This window comes from Bufo bufo, chromosome 3 (genome assembly GCF_905171765.1).
Source record: "Bufo bufo chromosome 3, aBufBuf1.1, whole genome shotgun sequence".
In the NCBI taxonomy this organism is placed as follows: Eukaryota; Metazoa; Chordata; class Amphibia; order Anura; family Bufonidae; genus Bufo; species Bufo bufo.
This window is the reverse complement of record NC_053391.1, coordinates 489,014,731-489,026,847: the sequence shown is the minus strand read 5'-3', so window position 1 is coordinate 489,026,847 and position 12,117 is coordinate 489,014,731. Positions and strand designations below refer to the sequence as shown.

Here is a 12,117-nt window from a genome sequence, read left to right as displayed (position 1 = left end):
GGGTGAAACATATATATTTTAGGAATACTAAAGTTTCTGATCCCCGCGGTCAGGGACCGCGGGGATCAGAAACTGCAGAAAGCGCAGCAAACCGCAGGTCTGAATTGACCTGCGGTTTGTTGCGATCGCCGACATGGTGGGGTCACGAGACCCCCCTGCGCATTTAGCCAAGGTGCCTGCTCAATGATTTGAGCAGGCACCGGCTTCCAATCACAGCCCACTGCGCGGCGGTGATCAGAAATACACAGGGCGTACAGGTACGCCCTGTGTCCCTAAGTACCAGGTCATAAGGGCGTACCTGTACGCCCTATGTCCTGAAGAGGTTAAAGGACTTTTCATCTGCCCCTGACTTTGTCATTGGTACCAATGTGTACCATGACCGCTGGGTCTTCCCTAGCCCCACCCAGCAATCTGTCTATCCGATCCGCAATATGCCGAACCTGAGCATCCGGAAGACAACACACTGTTCGGCATTCACGGTCTCGGCGACAGAGGACCCTGTCTGTTTGCCTAATAATAGAAGCCCCTACCCCTGACCTTTGCTGCACTTCTCTGTTCATCCTTCCTGCAGCAATCATCCTCCTGATTGCTAGGAGAAACGCTCTGCTGCAGTGTTGCTGGCCCTGGGCTTCCGTCCCCAATATCAGCCATGCAGGAATATTTACTCCCTGGCACTTTTCCCTCTAGTGCTTCTTGTAACGTTAACCCAAGTACTGACCCCATAGTCCTGATCTTGCCCTCCTCCACACACCTCCATTTCACTGACCCCTGCCAGCACTGTGAGGTCTAAGCCTCTCTCCAGGTTTGCAATGCTCCTGCATGTTGCAAACTGAGCATTTAGATCCAGAATCTGGGCTTCCAAATATGCAACATGCTTGCATCTAGTGCAAATGCATTCACCCTCAGGTGGCTCTTCACAACATGCATACATTGCCCAGGACACACACTTCGTAGCATTGCCCATGTAGCACATGTTTAAATGGGGATGAACAGTAAAGAAGAAAAAATAAATAGTAACTATGAAATTAAATTTAGACACCCGTCTGCTGTAAATGGAGAACTTGCTAGAGTCGAGCAAACAATGCACAAGGAAACTTTATCAAACACTGGTTCCTGTAGGGTGTATTAGACACCCGGATCACACAGATAATTGTGTGGAGGGAAGCGTTCGCTCACACAAATCGCCTTGTGAGAAGACCACTGCTATTACATTCAGCGATCTCCTCAGCTACATGGGAAGGAGCGATAGCTATGCCATCACTCGTCCCCATGCTCTACAGCGGTTTTCCGGCGGCAGATCGTAATCAGACAGCATGATCTGCCGCTGGCAAATCCTGATCTTTCAGCATGTTGAAAGATCTGGATTGTCGGATAAACGGGGCGTTCATTGTGCAATTGGCAGCAGTATTAGACTGCCAGATGATCGCTAATGAGCGTTACTACGAACGCTCGTTGGTGATCATAGGGCAGAAAGTCTGCCCGTCTAATATACTCCTAAATCCTTGTGTTGAACTACAGCCTAGTGTTAGATTATACACTTATCTGTAATTTTCTGTACTTTTCTGCAATTTTTTAGTACTCAGCAAAACCTCGCTGCAGTTTCTGTGGCTTAAAGCTCAAACAGCAATCAAGCTACAGGTGAAGTATTTTAACACCAGGTAGCTGCTTTTTTTTAACCTTTGCTGAAAACATTAATCACCCACCTAGCAAACAGACAATATGCCCAAACAATATGACAAAAACACAGTTATCACTGCATATGGCCTAGTGTTAAACTATACACCTATCTGTCATTTTCCTCACTTTTCTGTAATTTTGCAGTACTTCTCACTGCAGTTGCAAACCTCGCTTGCATTTTCTGTGGCTTGAAGCTTAAAGTATAATATACCAAACTATAAGTTCATCAACAAAGATACACAAAAAAAATGAACAAAATGTGTCTTTTTGTCCTATAATCTATATTAATAGTATATTAAATGACATTTAGGAATTCTGACACTACCTTTTTTTATTTCAATAATTAAAAAAATACAATACACGAACAAGTAGCGTCCATACTACTATGAAACATGTACATCTATGAGCAATAAAAGACATACTACAATCACAGTAAAATGAGCCAACATTAAATGAAGCTACCTTTTCAAGGGCATTTCTGATAATTTTGCTTTGCAATTCATGAACATGGTCAGTTTCATATTCATCAGACGGCTAATCACCTGAAAATAGATTAAAGCACATTAAGATTATCCAACCTCAGAATAAAAACCATACAGCAAAGGATAATTTCGTGGCACAACATTCTTAATATGGAATCAAGCAAGAGCAGCAATCACAGAAATACCAGTAATCAGTATTCTGTGTGGAACATCAACTGCTGAGATGAAATACAGAACTATAAGAAGGACAATGTGATTAACAAGGTTGTTTGGTTTTGGGGGGAAGAAAATCATAAACCCTATTAGGGGATAGGTCCCCATTTCTGGATTCTAGTTTCTTGGCCAGAGCAGTTACAAAGAATCTCTCTTGTCTGGAAGACCTGTCCTGCATTCAACCATTGATCTGGTCACTGTGTAACGCTTCATTTTTGTGGTGGCAGTGGCACTGATGAAAAACGTAAGACTTACTGCCAGATTTCCCCACATATTACAGCAAATTGCTGAGGAACCCAGCAGGAAAACACTTTGTGATAAACTCATGGCCCTGCCAACATATAGGGATTCTCCAAAGTGGAAGAAATGTAACATTCTTCTTTACTGGCATTAAAGCAGGAATACACAACCTTTTCTTGTCCGAGGGCTACACTACCAGATAGATCATTCCCAAGGAGCACATATTCTCATCTGATGAAAAGACTGCATATATCATAAATATCAGATAGCTTCAAGGTCCACTTCCAGAAGTCACACCTGTTGGGAGAATAGGGCTAACCTCTTCATTGTTTGCATTCTACAAGGATTAAAGTACATGCATAAACGCTTCTTTCTACATTGTATTTAAAGGAGTTGGCCACTTTCTGGCTAATGTTGACTAGTGACTATATGGCAAGTACTAATATAACCTTTGTTGATATTCTGTGCCGTTTGCTATATTTCATAAGCCATGTCCCCTTGCTGTATATCAGTAAGTGACATATAGTCATCTTATATACACATTGGTCAACAGTAGCCAGAAAGTGGCCAACCACTTTAATGTGAGACAACGGTTTTACTACCACTTTGTCACATTCTGAAGGCTAGTAACAGAGTTGGATCTTGACCACTTAGGGACCACCTAATGGTGGATTTGGTGATCTCTAAAACTAGGACACCCTTTTACTTGGTTTTCCTTTCCTTGCATGTTACTGTTTCTCAGGGAGCTTTGCACTTTGGATTGCTGTGTTGAGACTCTTAAACTCCACTCTTTGTAGCTGGTCTCCCCAAGATCAGCTATCGTTTTGTTTGAATAAACTGTAATGAAGATAGCAGCACACATGTATCATCATCTTTCCACCTCATCTGCTCTACCTTGAATTGCCATGCAGTGCTCAGGAGAACCCCCATGCTCTTTATATTCAGGGATCCCAGAGATGGCCACACAGTTCACCATTAGTATTTCTCTCTCCCTACTCAAGTCACATGGCCTTCTTCGCTCTGACATGAAGCATACATGTTAAACAGCCACCAGACACAGACAAGTATCTATGTAACCAGATAGTTGGGGGCTGCACAGAATGGTATTGTGTCAGAAATGGCCCCTGGGCGGCAGGTTGTGCAGTAATGCATTGAAGCATATGACTTGGTGTCTGTTGAGTTCCACACATGTGGTTCCTAGGTTATTCATTCATGACATACGTGATTGCCCTGATCATATGGCTCCCTCTATTGTTGCATAATGCTATCTTATCTTAGTATTTGTAACTGTACCTTTGTGATACTTTGAGCCATAAATTTTTTTGCACTGCATCTTTCCAACATGCTTTAGTTGTTTTTTTGCCCAATTGTACTTTTAATTGGGTGGATATGTCAGAATGACAAGACTGAAACGCCACAGTCAATAATTTGTCAGTATTGTATAGTAGTTAGACCAGACCAACTACTCCTCTGGAATTAAGGGATGCAAATTAGCTCTTAACAAGCTTTGCCTCTAATGCCAGTGTCAAACATTGACATTGACTTATAGTATAGCTGCCTTACATCTGGTGGCATTAGAGGCAGAGCTTGTTAAGAGCTCATTTGCATCCCTTTCTTCCCAGAATTCGAGAGGAGCATGTATGGCCTATAAGTCTCCTCATACCGATTGAGGTGATCTCTCCCCAAGGAGAGATAATACCCCCCAAATCCTGACTTAGGCCTCTCACTCAGTTAAACCAGTACTCTCTGCTCTGCACTGATGAGGGGCGATCACCCCGAAATAGCTATCTGTAAATGAAGTGCTGGCTTATTTAATATCCGAGTACTGTCTCAAGGCCTATTCAAAGGGTTGAACATTGACTTATAAGATAGCTGCCTTACATCTGATGGCATTAAAGGCTGAGCTTGTGAACAGCTCGTTTGCATCCCTTTCTTCCCAAAATTCCAGAGGAGCATGAATGGCCTATAAGTCTCCTAATTCTGAATAAGGCGCTCTCTCCCCAAGGAGAGACAGTACCCCCCAAATCCATCACATTATACACTAGTGTCCATGGTTACGACCACCCTGCAATCGATCAGTGGTGGCCGTGTTTGCACACTAAGAAAAAGCACCGGCCTATTTGGTGGCTGGGACCGTGGTAGTGCACATAGGCTAGTGCTTTTTCTGTTTGTGTGCAAGCACAGCCACCACTGATGGATTGCTGGGTGGTCATAATCAAGGAAATGAGCACTGTATAATGTGATGGAAAAATGAATCCAGCAAGCAAAGAAAGCAATATGGATAATAACAATATATTAGTAGGTGGCTTGTATTAACTTTCTGTGGTAATAACTTTGGATCACTTTTACTTACCCAAGCCATTCTGAGACGGTTTTCTTGTGACACATTGTATTGCATGATAGTAATAAATTTGAGTAGAAATAAATCATCTTTATTTATAAATAAAAAATAATAATAATCTAAAACTTACAGAAATTTTTGAAAAATCCATAATTTCCAAAAGTTGAATTTCTCTGCTTTTAAGGCAGATAGTGATACCTCACAAAATAGGTATTACTTTACATTTCCCATATGTCTACTTTATGTTTGCATCATTTTGTAAATGTAACTTTATTTAAGAAGACATTATTTTAGAAACCATTCTTAAAATTTGTAAGAAAATTTCCAAAACCCACTTTATAAGGACCAGTTCAGTTAGGAATTCAGTTTTGTAAGAATTACATGGTACAAACCAGCTATAAACGACCTTATTTTAGAAACTAAGCCCCTCAAGTTATTCAAAACTAATTTTACAAACTTTGTTAACCCTTTAGGTGTTCCACAAGAATTATAGGAAAATGGAGATTCAATTTCAAAATTTCACTTTTTTGGTAGATTTTCCATTTGAATCCATTTTTCCTGTCAAACAGCAAGGGGCAACAGCCAAACAAAACTCAATATCTATTACCCTGATTCTGCAGTTTACAGAAACACCCCATATGTGGTAATAAACTGCTGTATGGGCACACAGCAGGGCTCAGAAGGAAAGGAGCACCATATCTTTTTTGGAGGGCAGATTTTGTGGGACTGGTTATTAGGCATCATGTCACACCTGAAAACTTGTGCTAAAAACAGAGTTTTTTTTAGAGTTGTTCCGGGCGCAGTGATATCTAATATGTATATTTTGTTATTTTGGTTTTACACAATAAAAAAAAATCATGTTTTTGTGTCTCCATTTTCTGAAAGCCAATGATTGATAATGCTCTGTGCCTCTCTGTGACCTTTTTACTACAAAGGCACAGTGACAACTTTATCTCACTGTGATTAATAATCATGTTAATTCTCCGTGTCTCTGCTGTCCGCAACTGGGCTTGTCACTCTTTCACGCAGCAGATTACCCGCACGGCATCCACTCGAGTGAAAGAGCCCTAAGGGGTTACAAATTATGCAGTTTTAAAATGTTGCAAATTGTGTTCTCTGTAATATATTAGATGCGTGATTTAGATTAGACTCATTATAAGGGGTGTGGGGAGAAATAGCTGACTCATCTTGTCGGATCCTTCTGCTAATTTATGAGCCTTGGGAGCCAATGACCCCCATCTCTGCCTGTTCTCACTTGACCACTTTTATATGTACTGTATGAACTATAACATAGTGAAACGCCTCCCAAGGCCTGACGATTTAACAAACTGTCATCCAGTCATGAAAATTTGGTCCTTGTCAATGCTACTCAAATCCTTAGGCCTCTTTCACACGGGCGAGATTTCCGCGCGGGTGCAATGCGTGAGGTGAACGCATTGCACCCGCACTGAATCCAGACCTATTCATTTCTATGGGGCTGTGCACATGAGTGGTGATTTTCACGCATCACTTGTGGCGTTGCGTGAAAAACGCAGCATGCTCTATTTTGTGCGTTTTTCACGCAACGACGGCCCCATAGAAGTGAATGGGGCTGCATGAAAATCGCAAGCATCCGCAAGCAAGTGTGGATGCGGTGCGATTTTCACGCACGGTTGCTAGGAGACGATCGGGATGGGGACCCGATCTTTATTATTTTCCCTTATAACATGGTTATAAAGGGAAAATAATAGCATTCTTAATACAGAATGCTTAGTAAAATAGTGGAGGGGGTTAAAAAAAATTAAAAATTTAACACACCCCATCCACTTGTTCGCGCAGCCCGGCTTCTCTTCTGTCTTCTTCTTTGAGGAAAACGACCTGTGGTGACGTCACTGCGCTCATCACATGGTCCATCACATGATCCATCACCATCGTGATGGATCATGTGATGAGCACAGTAATGTCACCACAGGTCCTTTGACAGGTCCTGAAGAAAGAACAGGAGGCCGGCAGCTACGCGATTAATTGGAGGAGGTGAGTTAATTAAATTTTTTTAACCCTCAATTGACCTTCTACTAAGCATTCTGTATTAAAGAATGCTATTATTTTCCCTTATAACCATGTTATAAGGGAAAATAATAAAATTTACAGAATACTGAACCCAAACCCGAACTTCTGTGAAGAAGTCCGGGTTCGGGTCTGGGTACCAAACATGCCAATTTTCTCACGCGCGTGTAAAACGCATTAAAACGCTTTGCACTCGTGGGGGAAAATCGCGCATGTTCCAGCAACGCAACCGCAACGCCCTTGTGAAACCAGCCTTAGGTTTCCCTATTTTTCCTTAGTCTAACACATTGAGTTCAAGAACAGTTTGTTCACTTGCTGCCTAATACCGTATGCGTCACAACTTGACAAGTGATATTTTTTGATGTTATGGTGAATTGGTGTGGGATAGTGACCGCTCTCTTCTACAGTTCTCACTCCTATTGTATGCAGATGACAGCAATGTAACCTGCTGCCCTGGGATCCTAGACAGATCTGCAGAGTAACACTTTTGAAAAATGTTCAATAATAACATTCATTTAAGTCTCACATTAACAGAAATTATATCACATTGATCACAAGAGTATTTCGGAATGTGCTATATAATGGTTTTTGTTTTGCACTTACAATTAATAAGTGTGACATCTTTTGAGCTTCTCGAGATAGAGGATCAACCACAGCAATTACATCTATAAAAGGACCCTCTTCTTGGGGTGCCACTTTGATCAGGCTATACAAGTGTGTATAAAAACAAAACAAAACATAACATAACTTGGTGAGTCTCCAGTTACTTTAAAGTATAGAAAATGCTGTGAAATAAAAACTAAACAATTACACTTGCTATACAGAGGCATTACACTTGATATACCGCAGCATAGGGAGTTACCAAAAAAAATCACATTTAAAGGGGTTTTTACTGGGAGTAATAGGATGATACCCTAAACTCAGGATAGGGTATCAAAAACTGATTGGTGGGGTTCTGACACCAAAGTACTGCCATTGATCTGCTGTTTGAAGAGGCCATGGTCGTGAGCACTGCGGCCTCCTCACATTGTCGTACATTGTATGGCGACTGTGCTTGGTACCACAGCTCAGGCATCTTCACTTGAATGGGACTGCACCTATGCCATGTGACCGATGAACGTGACTTCATTGGCCTAGGAAGAGACTGTAGTGCTCACAAAAGCGTCCTGCATTCTTCAAACAGCTAAATGGGGGGAGATCTGGGAGTCTGCCCCCCGCCGATCAGAAACGGATGACTCATAGTAAGGATAGGACATCAATATTCTAGTAAAAGAAAATCCCTTTATACCAGGCATGATGCCCTGTCAAGAGGACAGTTGTATGTAATGCTAGATGTGTCCACCCCTACCTTTCACTTAGCGACCGTTGCTTCTTTCTTGAGAAAAAGTACTTTTAACCTATATGCAAATTAAGTGTTAAGTGTACTGTGGGCTGGCCCAAGCCACCCTGTGAACCACTGCTCCTCCTGCTAGCCCCTCCCTCTCCTTGTTTGACATGTCCAGATTCCTGCATAGTTCTCTCACCCGGCCCTGTCAATCAAAAAGGAGAGGAAAGGGCTGGCGGTAGAACAAGGGTACTGTCAGGCAACTACCGTCACACAAACAGGAATAGTGCAGCCATAAGACTTCTAGGATCCACTATCCCTACCTACTTGCACAGTCACCCTAGGCAATGACCCCACAACTGGGTTTTGGCTCACAATAACCAATAGAGATAATTGACCCAAATAACTGAAGTGTGAACTCAGCTTAAGACAACTATTTGGCAATTACTAATATAACCTTTGTTGACATTCTGTGCCATTTGCTATATTTTAGAAGCCATGTCCCCTTGGTAGGCAGATCTTTTGTGCTGTCTGCATAGAGGACCTGTCCATAAGATGGCTGCTGATGGAGGGTCATGTGACACATCATGCAGTCACCTCCATTCTAACACACTGTACCTGCCCTAAACATCAGACAATGCAAATGCAGATGGCAGGTACGGTGTATTTGAAGGGAGGAGACATCACATGGAGGTAATTTGTCTGGTCACATGACCCTCCACCGGCAGCCATTTTATGGACAAGACCTCTGTGTGGACAGCACAAAAGACTTGGCAAACAAGGGGGCATAGCTTAGGAAATATAGAAAATGGTGCATAAACTAAGCAAAGACTATATTAGTAAGTGCCATATAGCCATCTTACAAACATATTGGTCAACTGTAACCAGAAAGTGGCCAACCCCTTTAAGGACTCAAATCTCCTGCAATGTAAATCCAATGCAATATTTGTGACATGCTAGCAAAGTTCTTAACAGGCTGCAATTCATTTTATTACTACCGTGTGAACACAAATAGGGACACATAGCACTTGGACAAACTGGTCATCTTGATCCAGACATCTTAGAACTCTTTTGCACTGTTAATCCTCCTGAAAGTGTATTCTGTCTGAATGTTACCATTTCCATGCTCAATACAGTGTTATTACACAGCACGAAACCGGCATCACTGATACGACAGTGTCACAGTATGAAATGAAAGCTCCATTGACAAGGCGAATGGTAACAGACGGTTTTCAAGTCCTGGGGAACACAGGTACTTACTAATACAAACATGTCAGGAGAGCAGACAACACCTCCTTAAAGTGTACCTAAACCTTTGGTAAACATCTTTAAAAGTAGTCTACATGTGAAAGAAATAATAAGTATTAGTACTAGTAGTACTAGTATACTTTATTATATTTTTTACTTTTCCCAGCGAAACATGCACCTGAAATCCGGGTGCCTATCACGCTTTGCAATCCTACACTTGTACACTACTGTGTACTGGTGTACAGATTCCCCTGAGGCCGCACTGAGCCCTGTACTGGCCAGGCAACGTTGCTTCTGCCTGTACCAGCGCTGCTCTCCTGAAGCCTGGCATTGATGGGCTATGTCAGACGTTAGCAGAGCGGGCACAGGCAGAAGAAGCACTGTGTTATGGAACTCCTGCCCTGAGCTTGCTCTGCTAATAGCCCGTACCAATGTAGTATGCAGGTTATTAGCATACTAAGCGTAGTGAGGGCGGGACAGGAGCTCTATTGCACATCACTCCATCTATGCGGGGCTTTAGGAGAGCAGCTCTGGTACAGGCAGAAGCAGTGATGCTCTGGCCTGTCCAGTGCTCAGTGTAGCTGCAGGGGAATCCGAACACCAGTATAAAGCATTTCAGTAGGAAAAGTAAAAAAAAAAAAAATAATAATAATAATGAATTTAAGTATGTTACCAATATTATTTCCTTCACACGTAGAATAGATTTTAATACATTTTCCGGGACGGCTTGGGTACATTTTAAGGGGGAGATTTATCAAGACTGGCACGTTCTGCACAGGTCCTGATAGTCCCTGCACTGCCAGAGGCCGCACCTAATATATGATGAGACGCACACCTCGTCATAAATTAGTCACATCCTCTGCCAAAGCAAGTGCCTTAACACAAGTTGCTGTTGATTTCTTTCTTCATTTGCCTCAGAAAACTGGTAAAAAGGAAGATCAATTTGTCGCGGCCACTGGCCACATCCTCACCATGCCCTGCTTTTGGAAAAGCTCCAAGGACGGCGTAAAAACATCACTTGCCAAAATATTTTGTTGCAATGGTGTCTAGGCACAGGGAGATGATAAATCTCCTCTTAAGTTCCCTATATCTAATTTACAATAGACATAAATAAAGTAGTAATAAAAATGTGTCAATAAGGCTGGGTTCACATCACGTTTTTGTCACGCGTTTAACGTATATGTTAACGGATTGCCTCAGACAGATGCCAAACTGTGATGTCAGAGTTTGGCCTCATGCCTACGACCGTAGTTCGGGTCCACATCCGAGCCGCAGTTTTTGCGGCTCAGGTGCAGACCCATTCACTTCAATGGGGCCGCAAAAGATGCAGACAGAAATCCGTGTGCTGTCCACATCCTTTGCTCCATTCCGTGGCCCCGCCCAAAAAAAAATAGCATGTCCTATTCTTGTCCGTTTTGCGGACAAGAATAGGCATTTCTACAATGGGCCGCCCATTCCGCAAATTAAGGAAGGCACACGGGCGGCTTCCGTTTTTTGCAGATCCGCGGTTTGCGGACCGCAAAAAACGGAACGGTTGTGTGCATGTAGCCTTTTATGCAGGACTATGGTGACGGGTGCCACAGTTTGGCATCTGTCTGAGGCAAACATATAAGTTTTTTGTTTACGTTAAATGTGTGACAAAAACGTGAAGTTTACCCAGCCTAAATAAGCACAGAAGCCAGGGTATACAAACAAGAGAGGGTCTCTCGTCAAGTAATATCCTTCTGGTTCAATAGTATACCACCTGAAGGATATTGGTAGCTTTTATGCCATGTACACATACAAAAGGTTGGTAAAATCAGGTATGTACCTGTGTTTCTGTTTCACAAACTTCAGATCTTGTCTTGACTCTCCCTTGGGCATAGACGAGAGAAGGGAATCCACCTTCATAACAAAATCACTGGAAGTACTTCAAAATATAAAAAAAAGGAAGTTGCATTAAATCCCAGCCTGCAATTTTACTTGTATAACAACCCACCTTACATCCGATTTTTATAATCCTTCTTTAATGCTGTGCCTGTGGCATGCAGTGGACCAGAGCCAAGGGGGATTAGCCTGACAGCAGGGGGTGCTGTTGGGTTGTCCCCCCCCCCTTGGGTTCTGCGCTGTGGCCATATATGCAACCAAGCAGTGCTGCATGTTAATTTATATACACTTTGCTTGGACCAGTGTATAAGATGTGGATGTGCAGTCCATGGAAAGATTTATCAAGACTAGCGTAGCACACTTGACATCTACGGTGCTGCTGGAGAATACGCTTAATTTATAGTGAGATGTGCCTAAGTGCGTCATAAGTTATTTGCATCCTCTGGCAGTAAGTGCACCTACAGTGAAATCTATGGCATTAGACATGTGCTGCTCCTGCCCACACCATGACCCTTCTCAGAAAGTTACGAGGATGGCATAGAAACACTACTTTAGTCGCAGTGGCATTTAAAAGTCTCAAATGTCAGGTTTTGCAACTCAATTCCACCAGAATACTGGCATAGGGAGATCTCCTACAGTATGTATTTTTTTTCTACATTTGACACACCACCCCGCTGATG

General features: G+C 42.4%; 1 protein-coding gene across 2 annotated transcripts in view; it reads right to left on the bottom strand.

Moving 5' to 3' along the window:
* The window catches only part of UGGT2 (UDP-glucose glycoprotein glucosyltransferase 2), a 499,843-nt gene that overhangs the window by 202,891 nt on the left and 284,835 nt on the right, over nt 1–12,117 (bottom strand). For both annotated transcript variants that reach the window (XM_040425306.1, XM_040425307.1), the window contains exons 24-26: nt 11,382–11,480; nt 7,603–7,705; nt 2,140–2,219 (exon numbers count right to left, since the gene is read on the bottom strand). In XM_040425306.1, coding sequence (XP_040281240.1) covers nt 2,140–2,219; nt 7,603–7,705; nt 11,382–11,480 — 282 coding nt within the window. The remainder of the gene's footprint in view (nt 1–2,139; nt 2,220–7,602; nt 7,706–11,381; nt 11,481–12,117) is intronic.